The sequence below is a fragment of the Urocitellus parryii genome, chromosome 7 (genome assembly GCF_045843805.1).
Source record: "Urocitellus parryii isolate mUroPar1 chromosome 7, mUroPar1.hap1, whole genome shotgun sequence".
Lineage (NCBI taxonomy): Eukaryota > Metazoa > Chordata > Mammalia > Rodentia > Sciuridae > Urocitellus > Urocitellus parryii.
The window spans coordinates 151,111,643-151,139,525 of NC_135537.1; the positions used below are offsets into that span (position 1 = coordinate 151,111,643).

At 38.1% G+C, this 27,883-nt stretch overlaps 1 protein-coding gene across 1 annotated transcript in view; it reads left to right on the forward strand.

Moving 5' to 3' along the window:
• Ska2 (spindle and kinetochore associated complex subunit 2) overlaps positions 1 to 26,151 on the forward strand; it is a 43,624-nt gene extending 17,473 nt beyond the window's left edge. Inside the window, exons 3-4 of the mRNA XM_026407353.2 lie at positions 18,672 to 18,848; positions 21,933 to 26,151. Coding sequence (XP_026263138.2) covers positions 18,672 to 18,848; positions 21,933 to 22,001 — 246 coding nt within the window. The 3' untranslated portion in view covers positions 22,002 to 26,151. The remainder of the gene's footprint in view (positions 1 to 18,671; positions 18,849 to 21,932) is intronic.
• The last annotated feature ends 1,732 nt before the right edge of the window (positions 26,152 to 27,883 follow it).

A 27,883-nucleotide genomic window follows, 5' to 3' on the forward strand; every position in this document is an offset into this window, starting at 1 on the left:
ATATTGAAATATGAGCAGTGATTTTTGGGTACAATTATATATTTATCTTTTCTAAGGTTCAGTTGATCAGAGATATTAGCTATTTATTTATTATTTTATTTATTTTTTAAATTTATATTTGAGATGAGAGTCTCATTATGTTGCCCAGGCTGGTCTTGAACTCCTGAGCTTAAATGATCCTGCTGCCTTAGCCTCCTGAGTGTTTGGGACCATAGGCACACACTTAAACATCTGACTATAAAGTTTTTTTTCTTTTTTTTTTTGTACAGTGATTGAACTCTGAGGCACTCAACCACTGAGCCATATCCCTAGCCCTTGTATTTTATTTAGAGATAGGCTGTCACTGAGTTGCTTAGTGCCTCACTGTTGCTGGGGCTGGCTTTGAACTTGCGATCCACCTGTTTCAGCCTTCCTAGCCCCTGGGATTACAGCGTGCACCACCACACCCTCTCCTCTGACTATTTTTATACCCTAAAATCATAGCTATAAGTGTTCATGTTCATGGGATAAAAGCAAGTAATCTTCAAGCATTGTTTGTTAACATTAATATTTTCAGTACTTCTTTGAAATAGCATATTTTGCAATAGCATATTTTGCAGGTTTTTAAAAGAATTCCATACATTAAAAACAAACAAACAAACAAAAAAAACTTCTTTTAAAAAAATTTTTTTGGTACCAGGGATTGAACTCAGGGGCATTCGACCACTAGGCCACATCCCCAGCCCTTTTTTGTATTTTATTTAGAGACAGGGTCTCACTGAGTTGCTTAGTGCCTTGGCATTGCTGAGGCTGGCTTTGAACTTGCAGTCCTCCTGCCTCAGCTTCCCCAATTGCTGGGATTACAAGCATGCACCACTGCGCCCAGCTGAAAAAAAAAACCAAATTTTTTTGATTGGGTAGAAGTGTAAGGGTCCGGTGAAACGTCGGAGGAAGAGACCACACAAGAGACTGGCTTCATGCAATTGGCAAAAGGGGATTTATTGATTCAGCATGCTGAGGCTCAAGGCTCACTCAGAAAGATAGAGCAACCCAGAGCCCAGAGCAATGGTCAAGCAGAGCTTAAGTACACTTTTTGGGAAGGGCGGGGGGCTTTGCATACATCAGAACAAATCATCATGAGGCTCGGGAAAATTGAACAACAACTCTGAGACATGATTAGTACATTCATTGGCGGGAACAGGCTGGACGGGGGTGATTGGTCACTTCTAAGCGGGGTACACATTTAAACTGATTGTTTTGGGGCCTGGATGCCTACGTGCAGGGCTGCTCAGAGCCCTTAGTTATTAAACAGCCAAAGGACCAGGGGAAGTATTTACTGGGCAGTTCAGGTATTGTCCTAACAGAGGATTTTAACAATACCTGGTCCTTTACTTTTTAACTCAGGCCCTGCAGCTTGGAAACTTTACAATGCCCGGTCTTTTACACTTTAACTCAGGCTTTGCAGTTTGGAATCAGCTTAGAAATTTTACCTTTACAGAAGTATGAACTAAAGTGAGTTTTTATACAAAATTGGGAGAATTTCATGCATGTTCAGTTTTTACTCTTCATGGAATTTCAGAATTCTATGGGAGTCTATTTTTGAATATTTTTTTTTTTTTTAAAGAGAGAGAGAGAATTTTTTTTAAATGTTTATTTTTTTTTTAGTTTTCGGCGGACACAACATCTTTGTTTGTATGTGGTGCTCAGGATCGAACCCGGGCCGTACGCATGCCAGGCGAGCGCACTACCACTTGAGCCACATCTCCAGCCCAATTTTTGAATTTTTTACTCTGAAAGTAGCTTTCTTTTTTTCTTTGACTTTTTTTTTTTTTTCTGACTGAAGAACAACCAACCATTGTGGTCCAATGGTACCATCTGACTGACTAAAGGACTCTTCCAAATCACTATTTTTCCAGTTCTATTTTTAGTACTATTGTGGTAGACATTTTCTCTGCTTTCCATCTCTCATCTTTGTTTCATCTCTAGTTATTTTTCTCTTTTACAACTTGTCTGTGATGAGATTTCTGAGTTACATGTTCAGGTTTCTGGGCATATTATTTAGGAGTTGGTTTTTTACCTAATGGTCATTAATACTTACTTAATTCACTGTTGCCTTGTAGTTGATTCTTCTTCACTTATACCTGATTTCTTCCCAACTCTGAACCTTTATTTCTATCAAATTAAATGTGTATAATTTGAAGAGTCACACACAAGTATAAAACTTATAATTTCCAATAGTAATTCATTGCTTCACACTCTCCCACCCTCAAGAAGGCCACTAGTTTATTTCAGTGTCTTCTATCTTTTTTCATTTTTTTGAGTGCTGGGACTTGAACTCAGGGCCTCACATGTGCTCAACACATACTGTACCAGTGAGCTATACCCCAGCCCTAGTATTTCTTTTGTATTTCTAAATAGTATGCTTATACTACATTCCCCTGGCATCTGAAATATCTACTGATTTCCTAGATATAAATGATTCTAAGTCAAATTCTAACTCTGCTTCTTATTAGCTTCATGATTTTAGGCAAGCCAGTTAACTTCCCTGTATTATAAAATGGGGCTATTCTCATAGTCCATAGGTTAAAAGAGAATAAAATTAATTAACATATGCAATGTGTTTAGAATTGTTTGATCCATAGGAAGTACTCTTCATGAGCTGTTTATTAACAGTAATTCTTGGTATAGATGATGAAGATGAAATACTACCCATATTTATTTTAATCTTCATAATTTATGGATAAATCAATATTCAAAATTTATGTTATGATTCTAAATATTGCTTCTGTCTAAACCCTGTTGAATACATTCCTGCTTTTCCTTTTGTTTTATTTATTTATTCATTTGTGATACTAGGGCTTAAACACAGAGCTACAAATATCTCCAGCTCTTTTTATTTTTTACTTTGAGATAGGGTCTCACTAAACTGCCCAGGCTGGCCTCTCACCTCAGCCTCCCAAGTAGCTGAGATTATAGGTGTGGACCACTATGCTTGGCTGCTTATTCTTTTTTCATAACTTGCTTCATTTTTTCTATGAGCACATGACTAATTCAGCCTCCTTTTCTGATGAGTGGTTTGGTAGATTGGAGATTTTTTTTTTTTTAATTGAAGTAGTGGGAATTGAACCCAGATGAGGTGCTCACTCATTCAGTTACTTTATATTTTTTATTTAATATTGAGACAGGGTCTAGCTACATTGTCCAGGCTGTACTTGAACTTGCAATCCTCCTGCCTTAGCTTCTCAGGGAGCTGGGATTACAGGCATATGTAACTGCACCCAGCAAGATTATTTTCTCTTAATTTTAATATCATTGTTTTGTTGTTTCCTAGCTTGTAGGGTTGCTGTTGAGAAATAAATGTCATTCTAATTCCAGATATTTTGTGTGTGCTCTTCTTCATGCATCTGTCTCTCTTGTACCCTCCCCCATCTCTTAGAACTTTGGGAATATTTTATTTATGCTGGAAAATTTTATTTTATTGTTTAGATTTCTTCATTAATTATTCTGTCACTTGATGGGATCCTTTCTTTCTTTCTTTTTTTTTTTTTTTTTGGTACTGGAGATTGAACCCAAGGTTGCTTAACCACTGAGCCATATCCCCAGCCCTTTTTTGTATTTTATTTAGAGATAGGATCTTGCTGAGTTGCTAAGGTCCTTGCTAAGTTGCTGGGGCTGGCCTCAGCCTCCCTAGCCACTCGGATTACAGATATATGCCACACAACCAGCAATAATTTTTTTTTTTTAAATATTTTTTTGGGTACTAGCGATTGAACCCAGGGGTGTTCTAGAACTGGAGTTAGGTGTGTGCCATCACACTGGGCCCCAAGAGTTCATTTTAAGAATATAGGCAGAAATGAATTTAAGGAAAGTGAATAGGACTGGAAAATTATATTCTGTATACTAAACTCAACTATTTTTTGGTCCTGGAGATTGAACCTGTGGTCTGGTGCATGCTAAGCATATGGTCTATAACTGAGTTACGTGCTCTGCTATAAGCTTGACCATTTGACCACTGAACAACATCCCCTGTCCTTTTTATTTTTTATTTTGAGACAGGGTCTCACTAAGTTACCAAGGCTGGCCTTGAATGGGAAATCCCTCTGCCTCAGCCTCCCGAGTCCCTGGGATTATAGACATGTACCACTGCACCCAGCTGATATTTTTTAAATTAATTTTTTAATTTATATGTGACAGCAGAATGCCGCAGTCTGGCTGGGCACAATTCAGGAGCCACTTGTCAAAAGAAACAAACTTTATTTTTAAAACTACAAACGCCAAACAAAACAGCTCCTCAGGAAAAACCCTCAGAGCCCAACTGCCACCACCGGCTTCCACAAGCCTCTCTACACACCAACCACCACCTCCCCCAATCCTCCTGCTCTTGAGGCCGATTGGCTAGGTCGCGTGGGCGGAGCCAAAGAAGTCCCCCAATGAGCAGTTCCGTAGTCTGAAGGGCAGGGAAACAGCCCAATGAACATGACTGCAGAGGAGCCAATCAGCTAGATGTTGCTGGGGCCACTGTGAGCCAATCATCAGCTGGCAGTCTGAAGGGCAGGGAAACAGCCCAATGAACATGACCGCAGAGGAGCCAATCAGCTAGATGTTGCTGGGGCCACTGTGAGCCAATCATCAGCCGGCAGCTGGAAGTTTGCTGGCAGCTGGAAGTTTGCTGGGGCCCCTTTGGCTGTGGCTCTCAACAGCAGAATGCATTACAATTTTTTTTAATATTTAGTGTTTAGTTGTAGTTGAATTCAATACCTTTATTTTATTTATCTATTTTCATGTGGTGCTGAGGATGAAACTCAGGGCCTTGCATGCACTAGGCAAGTGCTCTACCGCTGAGCCACAACCCCAGCCCTACAATTCTTATTACACATATAGAGCACAGTTTTTCATATCTCTGGCTGTATACAAAGTATATTCACACCAATTCGTGTCTTCATACATGTACTTTGGATAATAATGACCATCACAATCCCCCATTATTTCTAACCCCATGCCTCCTCCCTTCCCCTACAACCCCTCTGCCCTATCTAGAGTTCATCAATTCCTCCTATGATCACTCTCCCTACTTCACTATGAATCAGCTTCCTTATAGCAGAGAAAACATTCGGCATTTGGGTTTTTAGGATTGGCTATCTTCAGTTAGCATTATCTTCTGTAACTCCATCCATTTACCTGTAAATGCCAGGATTTTATTCTCTTTTATTGCTGAGTCATATTGTGTATATATGCCACATTTTTTAATCCATTCATCTATTTTTTTTAAGTATATTTTTAGTTGTATTTGGACACAATATTTTTATTTGGTGTTGAGGATTGAACCCAGTGCCTCACACGTGCAAGGCAGGTGCTCTACCACTGAGCTTCAGCCCCAACACCTATCCATTCATCTATTGAAGGGCATCTAGGTTGGTTACACATTTTAGCTATTGTGAATTGTGCTGCTATAAACATGGATTTGGTTGTGTTCCTATAGTATGCTGTTTTTAAGTCCTGTTAATATAGACCAAGGAGAGGGCTAGCTGGGTCAAATGGTGGTTCCATTCCCAATTTTCCAAGAAATCTCCATACTGCTTTCCACATTGGCTGTACCAATTTGCAGTCCCACAAGCAGTGTGAGAGTGTACCTTTTCCCCCACATCCTCACCAACACTTATTGTTGTTTGTATTCATAATAGCTGCCATTCTGATTGAAGTGAGATGAAATCTTAGTGTGGTTTTTGTGGGAAGCCATTCTCGCAGATGATTGGGCACCTCCCTGGTTGGGTGTGAAGCATTCTGGCTAAGCTGTGTCACAACTAATCCCCACCCTTTCTAGGTGCCAGAGCCCATCCCTGTGGGGGTGTGACTGACCATTGACCTTGGAATGCTATCCCCCTCAACCTTCATTGGATGTAATTTTCCCCTGAATTTCTTGTTCCCCAATAAAAGGCCACTCTCTGGCATGCCCTGCCTCTCTCTCTCCTGCTAGTCTGTGTAAACCTTGCTGCCCCACCAGGTGGCTCGAGGCAGGAGCCAGAGGGGAGAACGATCTCAGACCTGGTCAAGGAAAAAAGATAATTTGAGTTTATGTGTGTTTAGTTTGATCTCACTAGTTAACTTCTATGCTTCGAAACTCTAGTATGAAGCTAGCATGCTGGTCACGTGGCTGAATTGGTGCCCAAGAGAGAGCATTTTATTTTATTTTATTTTTTTAAAGAGAGAGAGAGAGAGAATTTTAATATTTATTTTTTAGTTTTCGGCGGACACATCATCTTTGTTTGTATGTGGTGCTGAGGATTGAACCTGGGCCGCACACATGCCAGGCGAGCGCGCTACCTCTTGAGCCACATCCCCAGCCCAGCATTTTAGATTAACTAGATTGAGTGGGAGCGTGCTATAAAGATAAAGGAATTGGTGACAATTTTGGGTCACAAAAGTACCTGGAGGTACTGAAGGGACAAGACGTTAAATTATTTTAAATGGGAAATTCAACTTCTACTGATAAGGACATGAATTTGACTATTTTAGAATCCATAATTAATCAGAAAGGAAAACAGATAAAAAAGACTCAGTTATTACAATTCTTAAAGGTTGTAGGTGAATTTTGCCCTTGGTTTTGTGACCAAGATTCGCCCAATTTACATACTTGGGAGAAATTAGGGAGGAAATTATAAAAATTTGCCTTTTTAATGAATTAACTGGAGGCATTGAGAATATTCAAAAAACTTGGATGGCCTTAGAAATTTGTCTTTTTGACTACTTGGACCTTAGCTCCTGGCCCCCTGAAGATCTATTGAAAGGCATTCAGAGAGCTATTAAGTCTATTCAAATGGAAAATCCACCTGAGGCTAAGTTAATTTCTTTTCCCTTGAGCCTTTTGAAACCCAAAGCTCTTGGGGCTAAACTGAAAGTTAGGAATGTGACCTTAAAATTGCAGGGACAAGATCTGGGTAGCTTGGAGGAAGATCCTAGAAGTCAGGGTCATAGAGAGTCCTCAGGAAGAGATAGACAATCCTCCTGGAGAGGAAAATCCGGAGAGGTACAGAGCCCTTCTTCACCACGTGGCTTAGGAGCCCAATTTCAAAATGGTGATGGTGGAGATTCTTCCCACGAGTCGCAGTCTGAGGAAGAGGAATCAGACATTGAAATTCAGAACTTAAGGGGAAATTTTAACAGACTGCTTTTAACACCGCCTGCCCAGGCTATTAGAATTTGGCCATTGTCTGCTAAAAGGACAAAATTTAATAGGTACTCCGAATTAACAATGACTTTTCTTACCCCGTTCTAGTGAGGCATTAATGTAAAGGTAAAATTTCTAAGCTGATTCTAAGCTGCAAAAGTCTGAGTTAAAGTGTAAAAGACCGGGCATTGTAAAGCTTCTAAATGGCAAGGCCTGGGCTAAAAAGTAAAGACTAGGTATTGTTAAAATTCTTCTGCTATCCCCGGAACCTGTAATCCCTGTAGCTGTTAGGACAATGCTGGAACTGCCCAGTAAATATTTCCACTGACTTTCTGGTTGTTTAATAGCTAAGGGTTCTGAGTTGCTTGGCACGTAGGCATTGCAGGACCTAAACCAACCACTTTGAATGTGTACCCCACTTAGGAGCACCAATCACCCCTGTCCAATCTGTTCCCGCCAATGTATGCACTAATCCTAATTCAGGGTTGTTGTTCAATTTTCCCGCGCCTCATGATGATTTGTTCTGATGTATGCAAAGCCCCCCACCCTCTCCAAAAAGTGTACTTAAGCTCTGCTTGAACTCTGCTCTGGGCTCTGGGCTGCTCTCCCTTCTTGAGTGAGCACAGAGTCCCAGCGCGCTGGAATGGATCCTCCATAAATCCCCTTTTGCCAATTGCATGGAGTCAGTCTCTTGGGCTGTCTCTCCCTCCGACGTTTCGCCGGATCCCCCTTACATTAAGAAAGCGCAGGAGGCGGGAGAGGACATTAGCCGTTTTCAACTTTTCCCAGTTTTTGAGCAGTTTAATGACCAGGACCAAAGGGTTCAAGTTCATGCTATAATTCCATTTAAGACTATTAAGGAATTGAAGAGTGCTTGTGAGACTTATGGTCTGAATTCACCTTTTGTACAAAATTTGATTGATACCATAGCCTCACAACCACTTCCACCGAGTGATTGGGTTTCATTAACCAGATCTTGTTTGGCGGTCTTACTGGGCTGATTTTTGTACTGAACCAGCAGAAAAGAATAGAAGACAGAATTTGCAGACCCCAGTAGAAATGTTTTTAGGAACGTGTGAATTTGCTGATTTGGAAAGACAGTTAAATTATGAATTTGCAGTGTATGACCAGATAACTGACTGTGCTAAACATGCCTGGAAACAAATAATTTCCAAGGAGCAGTCCAATTTAGTTCTTACCAGAGTCAAACAAGGTGCCATTGAGCCGTATTCGGATTTTGTAGCTCGGTTGTACCAGACAGTAAATTGGTCTATTGGAGACCCAGGAGCTTGTGAGTTTATTGTTAAGCAATTGGCATTTGAAAATGTGAATAAATATTGTCAGGGTATTCTCAGACCCCATCGGAAAAAGGGAATAGTTTCTGAGTTTATCCGCTTGTGTTCTGAGATTGATTCCACCCATTTGCAGACAGTAACGTTAGCCTCTGCCCTAAAGCAAACCCTACAACTGTAGGAATTGGTACGAAAACCCCGTGGGAGATGTTATCTCTGTGGTAGGGACAGCCATTTTTCGTGAGAATGTCGTACTCGTAATTTTAAGTTCAGGGCTCCATCTGCTGTTGATAATAGATATTGCAAGACTCATCCCCATGTGGCGGATCAGGATGGTGCAGATCAATCCGCCTTTTCGCCATCATTTCCTCTTAGCTGGAGAACAAAAAACTTCCGATCGGCCCCTCCCTGGGCCTGAGCAAAATTGGAGGAGGGGTCGCACAGTGTGATGTCACTGGCGCCGACCAGGACGGCCCGCCATTTCTACTGGAACATAAATCACAGACAGTTTCCTTACAACCCTCAACGACAATTGAATTGAATCCTGAATCAGGGCCAAAAGAAATCCCTACTGGGATTTTCGGGCCGCTTCCTAAAAATAGTATAGGTTTAATTTTGGGATGTAATAATTTAAAAGGAGCCATTGAGGTAATACCTGGAGTGATAGATTCAAATTTTAAAGGACAATTAAATGTTGCTGTGAGGTCCAATTATGTCCTAAGGCTTACTCCAAAGGATGCATTTGCCCAATTGATTTTATTGCTCTGTGATTTGGATGAACACCCTCAAGTAAATTCAGTTTCTAAACTCCCAGACAGAGTGTACTGGTCTCAGTTAGTGTGACAAGAGCGCCCTTTATTGGAACTTAAAATTAATCATGAAAATTTCAAAGGAATTCTCGACACAGGTGCTGGTATTTCTGTCTTTTCTAGTAGATTCTGGCTTAGGAATTGGCCCTTACATGTAGCACCAGCTAACATAGAGGAAATTGGACAAATTTCACAGCCTGCTCAAAGTGCAAATTATCTCCATTGGGAAGATTCTGATGGGAACAGGGAAGTTTTTAAACATTATGTGTTAGAGTCTTTACCAGCATACCTATGGGGAAGGGATATTTTAGCAAAAATGAGATTGTTATTAGTAACTTCAAATTCTATACGATCAATTGAGGAAGTTAATCAGGGTTTTTTTCCTGGAGATGATAAGGAAACCTTTCAGGGAGAGTATCTGCTTACAAACCAGTCTCCTCGGCAAAGATTAGTAAATGCTCAAAACCAAAATTTTTACTAGGGGCCCTGAGCGTTTCCCCGATCCTAAAGACAGCTGAAAAATTACCTGGCTCACAGAGGAGCCTATATGGATTTCTCAGTGGCCCATCTCAGGGGAAAAACTTAAAATAATCCATAGGTTAGTTGAGGAACAACTTCAGGCTGGTCATATAGAACCAACACACAGTCCTTGGAACACACCTATTTTTGTTATTAAGAAAAAGTCAGGAAATTGGAGATTGCTACAGGATTTAAGGGCAATAAATCATGCAATTCAGCCTATAGGATCATTACAGCCAGGACTTTATTCCCCCACAGCCATCCCTTTAAACTATAGCTTGATGGTAATAGATTTAAAAGATTGTTTTTTCTCTATAAGGTTACATCCTGGAGATTGTGAAAAATTTGCCTTCACTGTCCCAGCAATTAATTTTAAGGAACCTGTTAAAAAAGATATTGCTGGAAAGTACTCCCCCAGGGAATGCGTAACAGTCCTACCTTATGCCAGAAATATGTTGATCAGGCGATAGCTCCCATAAGAAATAGCTTTCCTGATGCGTATATTATTCATTTTATGGATGATATATTATTGGCTCATGCTAATCCAGAGGTACTTTCAGAAATTTTTACTCAGTTAGAGGCTTCACTTAACAGCAATGGGTTTATGCATTGCTCCTAAAAAAATACAAAAGATGCCTCCCTTTCAATATTTAGGTCAGATAATTCAAGGACGTACAATCCATCCTCAAAATCTTCAGATAAGAGTTAAGGAGTTTCATACCCTTAATGATTTTCACAAACTATTAGGAGACATTAATTGGCTGAGTCCATCCTTAAAACTAACTACTTCCGAATTAAGTCCTTTATTTCAGATATTACAAGGAAATCCTTCTCCAACCTCTCCACGTCAGCTGACCTTAGGGGCTAGAGCAGCTTTAAAAAGGGTTGAAAATGCAATTAAAAATGCACAACTTACTAGAGTTGATCCTAAAGAAATAGTGTATTTATTAATATTTACAACTGAGCATACCCCAACAGGAGCCATATGGCAAAGATTGGGAGTTATTGAGTGGATTTATTTAGCCCACTCCCCTCAAAAAACATTGATTCCTTTTCATGACTCTATTGCTCAATTAGTCATTAAAGATAGAACGAGGATTTTACAGTTAATTGGATCTGAGCCTGATATCATAATTATTCCATTTTCTGTTCAACAGAATAATTGGCTTTTTCAAACTTCTAGCTTATGGCAGATAGCTTTTGCTGATTTTCCTGGCCAGATAGATAGTCATTACTCTCGTGATAAAATTATTCAATTTGCATCATTAACATGACTTATTTTTCCAAAGATTGTGCGTGTCCACCCTATAGATGAAGCTTTATCAGTGTTCACTGATGGTTCAAGCTCAGGTAAAGCAGGTTTTTATAGTCGTGTTCACACAGAGGTAATGCAAACTTCATATACTTCTGCCCAGAGAGCAGAGCTTCAAGCTTTGATTTGTGCCTTAAATTACTTTGCAAATGAACCTATTAATATTTATTCTGACAGCTTATATGCAGTCGGAGTTACCAAAAATATTGAAACTTCAGTTATTGGGTATACTTCATCACAAGAGTTATTTGAATTATTTCATAATTTACAAAAGGCAGTGCATATTCGAAAATACCCAGGTTTCATAGGACACATACGGGCTCATAGTAATCTTCTAGGACCTTTAGCTTCAGGTAATGACAAGATTGATAAATTAGTAGCTGTCTGTCAACAGATGTCTCCATGTGATTGTGCACAAGCTTCCCATTCCTTGCATCATCAAAATGTTTTTAGCTTATGTAAAAAATTTAATATTACCAGAGAACAAACTCGTCAAATTGTAAGTCAATGCCCTAAGTGTGTTATTCACACTCCATCTCCACCATCAGGGTTAAATCCCCATGGATTAAAACCAAATCAAATATGGCAAATGGATGTAACTCATATTCCTCAATTTGGTAAGCAATGTTATGTACATGTAATAGTGACACATATTCCAGATTTATTTTTGCCACGGAACATGCAAAGGAAAATAATCAACATGTAATTTCTCATTGCCTAGCAGCCTTTGCTGTGTTAGGGTGCCCTATACAGATCAAAACAGATAATGCACCAGCTTATGTAAGCTCTTCTTTTCAACAATTTTGCCAAGAGTGTCAAATTAAACAGGAATTCCTTATAACCCCCAAGGTCAAGCCATTGTGGAACGAGCTCATTTATCTATTAAGCTTCAATTACAAAAATTAAAGGGGCAGAATAGGTTTATGACTCCCCAAAATAGCCTCAATCATGCCTTGTTTGTTTTAAGTTTTTTAAACTGTGACGTAGAAGGTCACACTGCAGCTGAGAGACAAATGTCTCCCACAGTAACAGGCCCTTTAGGCAGAGTTTTGTGGAAAGATTTACAGACTGGTCAATGGAAAGGCCCAGACCCAGTGATTATGTGGGGCAGAGGTCATGCTTGTATTTTTCCAGAAGGTGCTTTTTGTCCTATCTGGGTGCCTGAACGTGCAATCAGACATGGAAGAGATAGAACCGAGATTCAAGCGACTAAAGATCGACCCGGAGAAGCCCCCATTCAAAAGGAAGAGATATCGGAAAAAGACGAAGAGAAACCAGATTGACTCAGCCAAAAAGCTGATTTCATGTGAAGACGTGAAGAAGCTAACAACACAGGCTTCCCGAATAGTTCGACTCCTAGGAAAAAACAGGACCCCAGTCTAGATGGTAGCGACAGTAATTGCCCTGCTGGGATGTCAGGTAAAGGGGAACCAGACAGACATTTACTGGACATATTTCCCAGATCCACCCCTGGTACACCCAGCTGTGTGGACTGGAGAATCTATTCCAGTGTTTATTAATGACTCATTCATGATGGGAGGATTTACAGATACTCATATTACTCCCAATCATGTGACTAGATTTAATTTTTCTGGCTACAGTGCCCCATTATCTTTGTGTTGGTCCCACGATAAACATGCTGGCTGTCTGAAAGTATCATTTTAGGAAAAGACAGCGATTGGTAGACCTAGACTGACCAATTATTCTATTTATGGAGACTTAAAACCTGATACTAGATCAGTAATTAAGATGGGACTTTCCCATAACAAACCAGTCATTTCTGCAAAACCTCCACGGATACACTACTGTCCAGATAGTTCTACAATTGAGATTGGCACCTTTCCTAGATGGATGAATTGTGTAAATACTTTTCCTGTATAACATAAGGTGTCTAAAGATAGTGGGTATATTTTAGACTGGTCTCCAAAAATTGATGAGACAATTATGAAAAAATTCTGCTATGATACCTGCAGGATTTGTTAGTAATATTTTGACTTACAGTGAGGGTGGTATTAAAAAAGATGTTTGGTGCTTAATTGCTGCCTGAGAATTCTTATATTTTACAGACAAGCCTTTACCAAAATTTGTTGGCAAGAACTGTAAGGAGGGATCTTGCTATGGTTTACGAGCCTGTGTCCAAGCTCCTTATGTTTTAATTATTGGAAATGTAAAAGTTAAATAGACAGATGACAGATATGTCGTTACATGTAACAAATGTAACCTAACCAATTGTATTACTAGGTATAATGGAGGAAAAGGAGTGCTGATACTTCATCAGCCCTCTTTTGTTTTATTACCTGCTGATATTTCAGAGCCATGGTATGCTGATGCTGGTTTACAAGTCTTGCAGCAAATTCATACCCAGCTAGCAAGACCTAAACGTGCTATTGGAATTATAATTGTTGGTGTTTTGGCATTAGTTTCTTTTATTGCATCCAGTGTTTCTGCCTCTCTGACATTGTCTCAAAATATTCAACATGCAAAATTTCTTAATAATTTAGCTCAAAATACTTCCAAGGCTCTTCGTAATCAAGTAATTTTTTTTTAAGAGAGAGAGAGAATTTTATTATTTATTTTTTTAGTTTTCGGCGGACACAACATCTTTGTTTGTATGTGGTGCTGAGGATCGAACCCGGGCCACACGCATGCCAGGCGAGCGCGCTACCGCTTGAGCCACATCCCCAGCCCCTCAAGTAAATATTGATGAAAGGTTTGAGACTAAATTAAACGCCTTAGAGGCGACTGTTATAGACATAGGTCATGAAACTTCAGCTTTAAAGTTTAAGGAAAGGCTTAAATGCCACGCAAATTATAAATATGTGTGTGTGACAGCTACCAAGTACAATGCTTCTCTCTGGGATTGGGAGAAGGTTAAAAACCATTTGTTAGGTATTTGGCAAAATAATAATAATAGCTTAGATCTTTTGGAACTTCATCACCATATCCAAGACATTCAAAATAATAGAGCTGATTTTTTGGATCCTTATTCTTTGGCTAACCAAATATTGAAGCGGTTAAATGGGTTTAACCCTGGAAATGTTCTTAAACACTCGGCGTGGTACATTATTGGATTGTTCTCTTTGCTGTTAATTCTCTTTTGTGTTGTAATTATAAGATGGCGAGTTTTCGGAACAAGAATGCAGAAACTCGAAAGAGTGAACCACCGCCTGATTTTTAAGAAAAAAAGGGAAGAATCAACAAATGGGACTTACTCAAACTAAAAAGTTTTTTCTCAGCAAGAGAAACAATAAGAGGTAAATAGGGAGCCTACATCCTGGGAACAAATTTTTACTCCTCACACTTCAGATGGAGCCCTAATATCCAGAGTATACAAAGAACTCAAAAAATTAAACAATAAGAAAACAAACAACCCAATCAACAAATGGGCCAAGGACCTGAACAGACACTTCTCAGAGAAGGACATACAATCAATCAACAAGTACATGAAAAAATGATCACCACCTCTAGCAGTCAGAGAAATGCAAATCAAAACCACGCTAAGATATCATCTCACTCCAGTAAGATTGGCAGCCATTATGAAGTCAAACAACAACAAGTGCTGGCGAGGATATGGGGAAAAGGGTACACTTGTACATTGGTGGTGGGACTGCAAATTGTTGCGGCCAATTTGGAAAGCAGTATGGAGATTCCTGGGAAAGCTGGGAATGGAACCACCATTTGACCCAGCTATTCCCCTTCTCGGACTATTCCCTAAAGACCTTAAAAGATCATACTATATTGATACTGCTACGTCGATGTTCATAGCAGCACAATTCACAATAGCTAGACTATGGAACCAACCTAGATGCCCTGCAATAGATGAATGGATAAAAAAAATGTGGCATTTATACACAATGGAGTATTACTCTGCACTAAAAATGTCAAAATCCTGGCATTTGCAGGGAAATGGATGGCATTAGAGCAGATTATGCTAAGTGAAGCTAGCCAATCCCTAAAAAACAAATGCCAAATGTCTTCTTTGATATAAGGAGAGCAACTAAGAACAGAGCAGGGAGGAAGAGCATGAGAAGAAGGTTAACATTAAACAGGGACGAGAGGTGGGAGGGAAAGGGAGAGAGAAGGGAAATTGCATGGAAATGGAAGGAGACCCTCATTGTTATACAAAATTACATATAAGAGGAAGTGGGGGGAAAGGGAAAAAAAAGCAAGGAAGAGAAATGAATTACAGTAGATGGGGTAGAGAGAGAAGATGGGAGGGGAGGGAAGGGGAGGAGTGATAATAGAGGATAGGAAAGGCAGCAGAATACAAAAGACACTAGTATGGCAATATGTAAAAACGTGGATGTGTAACTGATGTGATTCTGCAATCTGTATATGGGGTAAAAATCGGAGTTCATAACCCATTTGAATCAAATGTATGAAATATGATATGTCAAGAACTATGTAATGTTTTGAACAACTAATAATAATAAAAAGAAGAAGAAAAGGGAGGAATATGTGGGAAGCCATTCTTGCACGTGATTGGGCATCTCCCTGACTGGGTGTGAGTCGTTCTGGCTAAACTGTGTGGGAACTAATCCCCACTCTTTCTAGGTGCGAGATCCCATCCGTGTGGGGGTGTGACTGACCATTGACCCTGAGACCAATCACTGACCCTGACCTTGGAATGCTGTCCCCCTCGACCTTCATTGGATGGAATTTTCCCCTGAATTTCTTGTTCCCCAATAAAAGGCCACTCTCTGGCGTGCCCTGCCTCTCTCTCTCCTACTAGTCTGTAAACCTCGCTGCCCCACTGGGTGGCTCGAGGCAGGAGCCAGAGGGGAGAGCCATTTCAGACTTGGTCAAAGAAAAAGGTAATTTGAATTTATGTGTGTTTATTTTGATCTCAGTAGTTAACTTCTATGCTTCGAACCACTAGTATGAAGCTAGCGTGCTGGTGGTGAGGCTGAGGTTTTGATTTGCATTTCCCTAATTGCTAGTGATGATGAACAGTTTTTCATACATTTGTTGATTGATTGTACATCATTTTCTGAGAAATGTCTGTTTAGGTCCTTGGCCCATTTATTGATTGGGTTATTTATTTTTTTAGTGCTCTATCTGATGTGTGAGGGGTCAAGATTTGCTCCCAAGATGTACGCTCTTTATTCATCTCACAGATGTTTCTTTTGCTGAGAAGAACTTTTTAGTTTGAGTCCATTCCATTTATTGATTCTTGATTTTAATTCTTGCGCCAAAGGAGTCTTATTAAGGAAGTTGGGGCCTAATTCCTCATGATGAAGATTAGGGGCTACTTTTTCTTCTGTTAGTTTTCGGCGGACACAACATCTTTGTTTGTATGTGGTGCTGAGGATTGATCCCGGGCCGCACGCATGCCAGGCGAGCGTGCTACCGCTTGAGCTACATCCCCGGCTCCAGGGTCTCTGCTTTTATTCCTAAGTCATTAATCCATTTTTAGTTGAGTTTTGTGCATGGTAAGAGATAGGGGTTTAATTTCATTTTGCATATGGATTTCCAGTTTTCCCAGCATCATTTGTTGAAGAGGCTGTGTTTTCTCCTATGCATGTTTTTGGCACTGTTGTCTAATATAGGATAAGTGTAATTTTGTACCATTGCACCTACCTGTTATTAAACTGAGGAAGTATATTATAATAAATTCTAAAGCTTGATGTTAAATGGAGTAAGAAAAATAAATTGGTGTTAAACTGAAAATGGAAGCAAGACAAAGGATTAATATCCCCTCCCCCCAAGCTGGGAAGATATAACTATTTTTATGTCTATATAAAGGGAAATGTTAAAAAAATTATTGAGATAAGCTGGGTGTGTAATCCCAGAGGTTCAGGAGGCTGAGGCAGTAGAATTGTGACTTCAAAGCCAGCCTCAGCAACAGCAAGGTGCTAAGCAACTTGGTAAGAGCCTGTCTCTAAATAAAATACAAAATAGGGCTGGAAATATGGTGTAGTGGTTGAGTGCCCCTAAAGTTCAATCTCTAGTAACCTCCACCCCCCAAAAAAATATTGAAATAAAGAAAAATTTAAGGTTCTGAAGGATAGGGGGAGGATTTGTTAGTGGTAGTGTTAGGGTGAATAAAGTTGAGAAAGTCATAGATGTTTTCATTTTACCATGAAAAGCCAGGAAAATAGGGTTTCTAGTGGATCTTTTCTATCTTTATAGCAGTGCATTTGATAAAGTCATGTGCCAAGTAAGAGAGGATGGGTATAGAGGGAGTGAATGTTTGCAATCGGTTGGAAGCATCCGAGATTTATTGAAAAGAAGTATAGTACCAAGTGCAGAGAGAAACTAGTTGATTTCTTATTATGAAATAATAGCTATTTATATTGCAAAAACAATTCGAAGGACCAACATAGTTTATAAGTATGGTTGTTTGAATTGGCGTGAATTTTGTAGTTTTGGTTTTTTTTTTTTTAGTTGTAGATGGACACAATATCTTTATTTATTTATTTTTATGTAGTGCTGAGGATCTAACCCAGTGCCTCATACATTCAGTTCATGCGCTCTACCACTGAGCCCCAGCCCCAGCCCTGAATTTTGTATTTTTATGTATATAAAATAAATTAATATTCATATACTTTAGCCCTATGATAGTGTTCAAGAATTTTATAAGTGGCTTCAAGTTATCTTATTGTTATTATTAATTTTTTAGGTACCTGGAATTGTGGTAGGGCTTTGTGCATGCGAGGCAAGTACTCTACCAACTGAGAGTTATATCTCAGCCCCCCAGCCCTTTTTTTATTTTTAGAAGGGTCTAGGTTACTTAGCCCTAGCTGGCCTCAGTCTCCTGAGTGGGTGGAATTATAGGGGTGTACCACCATATACAACCTCAACCCTTTTTTTGACTAAGGATCTTCTGAAGTTGCCCATGCTAGCTTTGACTTGTGATCTTCTCGCCTTAGCCTCCGGAGTAGCTGGAATTACAGGAGTGTGTCAAGTTATTTCTTTCTTTTAGGAACAAATACAAATAGTGCCTTTAATCTTCTTCTGAACACCAATAGAATCATATTAGAAATACTGTGTAATTAATTAATGTTTACTAGGCATCATATGGTATATATCTAAAGGGACCATCTTTTCTGCTTAAAATTGATATATATATACATGCATTATTTTATATATTATACAATATTGTCATATAATTTTATGATTATAATTATTATTATTATTACTTTTTGTGGTAGTAGGGATTGGACCCAGGGCTTTGTGCATGCAAGGCCAAGCATTCTATCAATTGAGCTATATCCTCAGCCTCTTCCCTACATACAGGCTATTTCTGTTCTTTTAAGCTATAATTTTCTTGAGAGTAGGATCTAGGGCTTACACTTATTTTTTCCCAGCTCCAATCCTTTGTTACGTGGTTGCATAAATGTGAACAGTTTTTAATTTAATGATTGACAGAATGTGTTGTATGCTCTTTTTTAAAAAAATATTTTTTTTAGGTGTTGATAGACCTTTATTATGTATTTATATGTGGTGCTGAGAATTGAACCCAGTGCATCACACATGCCAGGCATATGTGCTACCACTGAGCCCCATCCCCAGCTGTATGCTTTAATTCTCAAAAAAGAACCTAAGTTTTCCATCTCATGATTTAACATATATTAATTTTTTTTCTGATGTAGAAAAATCCAGTTTCTGTCCTAAAGGAATTGTCAGTGATGAAGTCTCGCTATCAATCTTTATATGCACGTTTTAAACCAGTTGCTGTTGAGCAGAAAGAGACTAAGAGCCGCATTTATGCTACTTTGAATAAGACTGTGACCATGATAGAAGAACTACAAAAGCAAACAGATCTGGAGGTAATGTGTTCAGTTGACAAGTTGGATTTGTTTAATGTTAGCTGTGAATGTTGTTTTAAAAGATAAATAAATCCCTTAGTAATTTGGATTTTAAAATTTAGCAGCTAGTTTGAACTATAGATATAAATGAGATTATTTATTTATTTATTTATTTATTTATTTATTTATTTTTCTTCTTTCTTTCTTGGTGCTGGACCAAACTCAGGGTATTACGAAATTGAGATTCTTTTTTTTTTTTTTTTTTTTGCGGGGAAGTACTGGGATTTTAATTTGGGACAGTTTACCACTGATCTATATTACCAGCCCTTTTTATTTTTTATTTTAATTAATTTATTTATTTAAAATATCTTTATTAGTTGTTGATGAATTTTTAAATTTTATTTATTTATGGGTCTGTGGTGCTAAGAATTGAACCCAGTGCCTCACACATGTCAGGCAAACACTCTATCTCTGAGCCACAATCTCAGACCTTATTTTTTATTTTGAGAAAGGGTCTCACTAAGTTGCTTAGGGCCTTGTTAATTTGCTAAGGACCTCACCAAATTGCTGAGGCTGGTGATCCTCCTGCCTCAGCCTCCCAAACCTCTGGGATTATAGGCATGTGCCATTGTACCTGGTGAGATTTTCTTGATACCCTGAGTATGAAGTGTAATTGCTCTTATGTCCTTGTATTTTAAAATAAGACATGAATGTGACATGGTTAATGAAGAGGTATGCTCTTTTGTATTACTTAACCGTGTGAAAGAGAGAACTTACTCAATAGTTTATTGGATGTACCCTCTCTGCTGGTTCTTATAAAAAGTAATAAGACTTAGAAGACAGAAAACATTAATAACAGTGACTGTTTTTTTTTTTTTTTTCTCTGACTACTAAGTATCAAAACCATGCTAGACAAGTGCTCTGGCACTGAAAAGTCCCAGCCCTCTTTTTTTTCCTTTTAATTCTGCTTTCCTTCAATTATGTTGTCAGGCATGGGTGGACCAAACTTCCATTTCTCTTTTCATTTTCTCATTCCATTCCCCATCCCCATCTCATTTAGTATAGGAATCTTTGTAATTGGGAGTCTCTATCACTGATGTAGTCTTCAGATACCTTAGAATAGAAAAAAGGATATGAGCTGCTAACCTAGGGACTAAGACAATTGAAGGATTTGGCATCATCTTCCTTTACTATCAATGAAAATTGGGAGTTTAGAAAGAAAATGTAGGCTATTTATAGAAGAAATCAAAGTGTAGAACTAAATTATATGGGTAAAGGATATCCTATAAATTTTTATCTCAGATGCTAATTGGTAAAGGCTACTTAACATGGTGTATTATACTGTATCTGGGAATGGCAGAAAATAGTCTATGCGGTGGGTATGTGAACAAAGTGGGGCTGCCTGCGCTGTATTCATCTGCTAGCTCTGTACTAAATTATATTTCAATTATGGGCTAGTAGCCAGAGTAATTTTCACAGGTTAATAACCCAGTAAATTTGGCCCAGAATTCTTTTTAAAATTTATATTTTTAGTGCTGAGACAGAATTTCCTATCAATGGTAGTAAATGATATTTTGGAAAGACTTGTTAGTTCTCAGTGAATATGTAACTGTTTGGGTTGCAGTAAGGCATATGATTTTATCCATGTGAATATTTTGGAGTTCGTCAGTCACACCAGCTATTTGTGTAGCTTCTGTTGGACATCTAGGCTGACCAAGAGCCATTATGTGGCTGTATAAATGTAAACAATTACATGAAATTGAAAATTCAAGTTACTCACCTCTCAATTGGACAGTACAGATATAGAATATTTTCAGCATCATGGAAAGTTTTATTGGACAGCAGTGCCCTAGAGATTCTGATTCTGTAGGTCTTGGGTGCTCCAGATTTAGCAGTCTCTCTAGAGATGACCTATATAATGAAGCAGATTTGTAACTATTTGAGTGATTCAAGTTGTATCTCCTATTATTTCCCCATATATCCCTTTGTTTCATGCAGACTGTTTGGTGCTTTGTGAAAATTCTATATAACTTCCCTTGTTTTCCTTCTTCTAGCTTTTGCTCTTGTTTCTTCCTGCTTTTGGTAGATAGTGTTGGCTGGCTGTTATCATCTATTTCCTTCCAATATATCAGAGTATAGATTTTCTTGGGATTCATGTCTTTCCTCAGAGATGCATGACTGCGTTGAAGTTGGTCCTATCCTTAGATCTAGGGACGTATTTGATTGGAAAGGCGAGTGAATTTTCCTTTTAGTCACATTGGTTCAGGAATGGGCTTATATCCCAATGATGTGAGGAGGGCAAGTTTGGAAGTAGGTAATTAGGAAGTTTCTTTTTTTTTTTTTTTTTTATTGGTCGTTCATAACATTATATAGTTCTTAATACATCATATTACACGGTTTGATTCAAGGAAGTTTCTTCACTGGAGAAAATCTTGAGGACTTCCTCAAGATGGTTAAGTTATCAAATTAAGTCAGCTTTGAAGTCTTTCTTTCTTCAGAACTTATTTTGCAATGATAATATATTTTATAGTTTATCTATTTTGAAATGTTTATTATTTGCAGTTAAATACCTTTTAATTATTCTTCCAAGTTTAGCCCATGCCTCTTATTTCTCTGAGAAAATTTTGAGACTATTTTTATTCACATCTCCTTTTCAAAATACTTTTAGAATGTGACATACAATCATGATTTATTTGGTTTTCTTTAGTTCTAAAATTGTTGGATTTCTTGGTCATCTTTCTTTGTATTGCAATTTCTCTGGAATCTCAAACATCATAATAACTTGTATGTAGATAATGAAATATTTATTTTTTTCCTCTGTCTTCCTAAAATTGGTGATTACATGCATAGTATAAACTTTTGTGGAGGGGCTGGGGTTGTAGTTCAGCAGTAGAGTATTCTCCTAGTATGTGCGAGGCCCTGGGTTCGATCCTTAGCACCACATAAAAATAAATAAAGGTATTGTGGCCAACTACAATTAAAAAATAAATATTTAAAAAATAAATAAATAAACTTTTGTTGCCATAAAATTTTTTGATATGATGAAGCAGAGTTTAACAGTCTTTGAAGATTTTTGAAATAAAAATTTTGTCATTTGTTTTCTAGCTGTCACCACTGACTGAAGAAGAGAAAACTGTGACAGAGCAATTAAAATCTCACATAACAGACTCATGAAGAAATGGACTTGCAAAAGGAAACTAAGGAAGAGATCCATTCCAGAGAAATTTAGGAAGATGTTTTGTTAACACTTGATGATTGGAGGTGGGGGACTGGTAAAGGAGAGGAGGTTTGGCTTGAGTGACAGGATAGTGATGTCTTTAATATGAGTGGAAATAGAAGAGCAGATATTATCTATATAAAATTTAGCCCCCACACTCCCCCCCAAAAGAAAAGTGGAATGGAAGATTTAAATATATATTTATAAATATATTCAGTTTTCTTTTCTTTTTTTTTTTTTTTTTTTGGTGATGCTGGGGTTTGAACCCAGGGCTTTGTGCATGTGAGGCAGGCACTCTACCAACTGAGCTATATCTCCAGCCCAATATACTTAGTTTTGCATTTTTAACTCAAGGAAGTCCCTTAACACTATTTTGGACCGTTTTTTTTTTTTTTTTTTATATAGTTGAGATAATGTAGATATTCTGCCTTGTCATAAAATAATATGTATATTTCAGGCAGTCAGTGTGTGAATGAGTATGATTTAGAAATTAAAGAATAAGCAACATATTGTTTATATATATATATTTTATATATATATTTATATAAAACTTACAGTTTAAAAAAAAATTTTAGTTGTAGATGGACACAGTATCTTTATTTATTTTTATGTGGTGCTGAGGATTGAACCCAGTACCTCACATGTTCGAGGCTAGTGCTCTACCACTGAGCCACAACCCCAGCCCAAAAACTTCCATTTTTTGAAATGTTGATTATAGATCGGAATCATTATTGATGAGACCATTAATATATGATGTATAATCTCATTAAACCTAATTAATGTAATAAGTTGGCTTTTCTGTGAAAGCCTCACTTTTTTTTTTCCTATTCCTTCTGCCTGCTAATGTTGAACAACATGAGCTTTTCTGCAAATACTGTGTTAGACTATTCCTGTGGTATTTCAACAATCCCTTTGTTTTCCTTCATTTTATGTTTCTTACTGTTTTTTGTTTGTTTTTGCAGCAGTGAAGATTGAACCCAGGACCTCATAATGCATCCTATATCCCTAACCTGAACTACATCCGTAACCCTGAAATTGTTCATTTTGTATGAAAGAAAGCCAGGTGTAGTTGTGCATGCCTATAATCTCAGCTAACCAGAGACTAAGGCAGGAGGATTTCAAGTTCAAGGATAGCCTGGGCAACATAGCAAGACCCTGTGTCAGTAAAAAAAAAAAAAAGTGTAGATGTATCTGATAGTTGCCAGTTTTGTGTGTGTAAGCCAAATTCCCTACTTATTTTCAAACAACTATTGGCAACAAGTAATTGTCCAAAGTAGGGACAGGACTGGGAAAGCAGTGGTAGAGTGCCGTCTAGCATGTGGGAAGACCTGGGTTTGATCCCCAGCACCAGAAAAACAAACAAACAAAAATCCAAAATGGGGACAGATTAAAAAAAAAAAAAAAAATTGTGGCTGGGAGCGCTGGCGCACATCTATAATCCCAGTGGCTCCGAGAGGAGGCAGGAGGATTGCGAGTTCAAAGTCAGCCTCAGCAAAAACGAGGCACTAAACAACTCAGTGAGATCCTGTCTCTAAATAAAAATAAAAATAAAAAAAAAACAGGGCTGGGATATGGCTCAATGGTCAAGTGCCCCTGAGTTCAATCCCTGGAACTCCCCCCCCCCCCAAAAAAAAATTGTGGGATAGAAGGTATAGCCCAGTGGTGGTGCATATACTTACCATGTGTGAGGCTCTGGGTTTATCCTTAATAAATACATATGTATATCTGGCTAGTAGTAGGTGAATAGGAAAATAAATTATGGTATATCTATATAATAAGATTATTGAATAGTCAAGAAATTATTATGGAAATGCTGAAGCTATGCCAAATTGGGGAGAAGAGAAGCAGGTACTGCAGTTTTATAGTTAATATTGGGCTTTGGGGGCTGGGGCTGTAGCTCAGTTGCTGAGCTCTTGCTTAGCATGTGTGAAGCACTGGGTTTGATCCTCAGCATCACATATAAATAAATAAATAAAAGTAAAGAAAAAAAAAGATTGGGCTTTGGAGTCACATCTGAGATATAAGTACAGTAGTTAACCCTTTTAGCTTCAGTTTTGTTTTCCATGGTTTTGGTTAACTGTGGTCAACTGCAGTCCAAAAATAATAGTTGTCAAATTCTGGATATAAACAATTTGTAAGTTTTAAGTTTCACATTATTCTGGCTCATGTGATAAATCTTGTGCCATCCTACTGCATCCCTTTGTCGTGTGTATTCACATTGTATAAACTACCTGTCTTAGTCATTCAATAGCCTTCTGGGTTATCAGATTGAATATTCTGATCACACATTTGTATTAGGGTTCTCCAAAGAGAGAACCAACAGGATATGCATATAGATGTACAGAGGAGATTTCTTAGGATAATTGACTCATGATGTATGGTATCTGAGAAGTTTTATATTAGGCTATCTAAAAACCAGAGAAGCTGGTTTAACTCCTAAAAGGCTAAAAGTCTGGGAACCTAGGGGTAGAGAGTTGCTGGGATAAGTTCTGAACTCCAGAGGTGGAAAAGCTTGGAATTGTGATATCCAAGGCAGGAGAAGAGTCTATCCCAGTTCTTGGGTACAGGGACTAATTCAGTTTCTGTATTTATCTATCTTGGCCTCCAGCCAGTAGGATGGTGCTCATCTACAATGAAGGAAGATCTTCACTTTGTTCACCCAGACTCACATGCTAATCTCTTATGAAAACACCCTTAGTCTATATGTATTCCTTAATCCAGTCAGGTTGCCTAAAATTAACTATCAAAGCGGTGATGCAATGCATCAGGACATAGGAAAAAATAGTATATATAGAATTTGGTATTATCTGTAATTTGAGGCATCCACCTTGGCAGGGAGGATGACTACTGTACTAGATTTTTAAATTCTAGCTGTGACCCTGACCAAATCAATTAACTTTTCAGTGTGAGACTAGTTGGAAGGATAATAAGATATTAAAAAATTTAATCATAAGTTTTGGTACTGTATTTAGTAGGCCTTAAAAAAAGTGTGTGTGTGTGTGTATAATAAACGCTAGGCATTGAAAATGCTGGGGAAAATGCAAAAATGCCTGGAAGGTATCTGCAGGTTATAGAATTATACTTTTATATTATATGATTTTAAAATTCATTGTCAGCATTTTCCAATTAACAATTTAAAACAGCTGACAAACAGGTTGGGAGAATAGCTGCATTAAAATTATCTGGTCTATTTTTAATATTTTATTTTTTTTAATTACAGAGAAAAGTTATACCTTAGTATCAGGTATTAATTTTCTTCAGAATTCAGGCAATTAATGTTATCTCATCTTGTCATGGAATGACTCTGGGTTCTGATGTTAATCCGTGGTGTTCAAGAAATGGTAGTATCATAAAGAGGTCATAACGAATTCTTTTTAGTATTGAAGTGGTTTTGCTTACAGTCCAGGAAAAAAACTAGATTATGCTGCTTTACTTCTATGATTTCTTTTATAGTTGTTTTCTAAATGGTAGTTTTGACCCTCTGTGGGAAGCCATTCTTGCACGTGATTGGGCACCTCCCTGATTGGGTGTGAGGTGTTCTGGCTAAACTATTTAGGAACTAATCCCCATCCTCTCTAGGTGCCCATCCATGTGGGGGTGTGACTGACCATTGACCCTGAGACCAATCACTGACCCTGACTTTGGAATGCCGTCCCCCTCTACCTTCATTGGAAGGAATTTTCCCCTGAATTTCTTGTTCCCCAATAAAAGGCCACGCCCTGGTGTGCTCTTTTTCTCTCTCTCCTGCTAGTCTGTGTAAACCTTGCTGCCCCACCGGGTGGCACCGGGTGGCACTGGGTGGCACGAGGCAGGAGCCAGAGGGGAGAGCTGTCTCACACCTGGTCAAAGAAAAAAGGTAAATTGAGTTTGTGTGTTTATTTTGATCTCACTAGTTTACTTCTATGCTTTGAACCTCTTGTTTGAAGACAGCGTGCTGGTCGTGCGGTGGAACCCTCAGTCTCCTTAAAATTGTTCTTGCTGCATTTCTCTCTCTCTCTCTCTCTCTCTCTCTCTCTCATATATATATTTTAACCTTTGGTTTTAATACTGTACTAGGGATTGAATCTAGGCATGCTTACACAACAATCATTCTACCACTGAACTACATCCCCAGCTTTTTTTTTTTTTTTTTTTTTTTTTTTTTTTTTTTTTTTTTTTTGTAGACAGTGTCTCCCTTACTTTCCTGGGCAGGTCTCAAATTTGTGGTCCTCCTGCTTTAGCTTCCCAAGTAGCTGAGATTAGGGGTGTCTGCCAGTATGCCCTGCTTCAATATATTTTTTCGTTTCCCAAGCCTCAAGCCTCTGTGGATGACTCCTAAATATAACTTCTGCTTGCTCTATATTCATACTGCCAATAAATTCTCTCCCTGAAGATTCAAATTGAAGATGTTCAGAATGCATATTATTTTGTTAATGGCCACTCTTCTGTTAGCTGAAATTGAAATCTGTACAACTAAGATTATCTTCTTAGTCAATAAAGCCTACAGTTCTTTTTCTGAATTGTTCATAATATCCAACTTCCACTTTATCTTCATTCTTTTTTTAAATTTATTTTTTAGTTGTATACAATACCTTTACTTTGTTTATTTATTTATTTAAAATATTTTTAAAGTTATTGATGGATCTTTATTTTAAGTATTTGTATGTGGTGCTGAGAATCAAACTCAGTGCCTCACAAATGCTAGGCAAGCGCTCTACCACTGAGCCACAACCCCAGCCCTGTTTATTTATTTTTATGCGGTGCTGAGGATTGAACCCAGGTCCTCACAAATGCTAGGCAAGTGCTCTACCGCTGAGCCACAACCCCAGCCCTTTATCTTCATTCTTACTATGCTAATTTAGATATCATTTCTCATCTAGATTATACTTTTCTCCTATGTGACTATAGTATTTTTATATATGTTATAAGTAATAAATGTTTAACATATTAAAAGTATAAAAATGCCTGTTCTCCAAAAATAATGTACAATTTCTTCAACCATTTCTACATGTACTTAGATTTTTACAAAATTATTTTTGTTTTACAAAACAGGTTGATAAACATACATTGTACTGCAGCTATTTTTAGTTTCTTTCCCCCCCCCCACCTCCATGGAGCCAGGCAGAATACTGGGGATTGAACCCAGGGGTTCTTTACCACTGAGCTACATCCCCAAGTCCTTTTAACTTTTTATTTTGAGACATGGTCTGAGTTGCTCAGAGCCTCACACTTGTGATCCTACTGCCTCAGTCTCCCAAATTGCTGGGATTACAAGTGTAAACCATCACACTTGGCTAATTTCTTTTTCATTGTAAATGTCTTTATCATGTCACATATCACACATCTACCATTCTTTTTAACAACTGTTAAATGGATGTACCATGATTTTGATTAGTTCCTTGTTGAGAGACATTTAAACTATGTAACAAGTTATACAGTAGCAGTTAGGAGATTTATGTTGTGGAGAGGGGACCACAGCCAGCCTTTAGGGACTCTGACAGAACAGGTAACAGGCTCCCCAACCCCAGTGCTTGGCAGATGAACTTTAAAGCCTTCTGACTACTAATTTTTTTCTTTGCTCAATTTAGCTAGAATCAGACTTCATGCTTATAACCTAAGGGCCCTAATTTTCCAGGTTTTTCTAAATTTTCATTATTTTGAACTAGTGCAATAAATCCTTAAACATTTTTTAATTTCTTGGGCAAGTATATAACTTATTTTAGTGTTTATCATGTATTTTAGTTTGTCTTATTTGTCTGCCGTACTGTCCTTTAGGAGCAATAACCACTTCTCATTAATCTTGGAATCCCAAGTACTGTACTGTTTCACAATTAAAAAAATATATATATATATGTAAAAT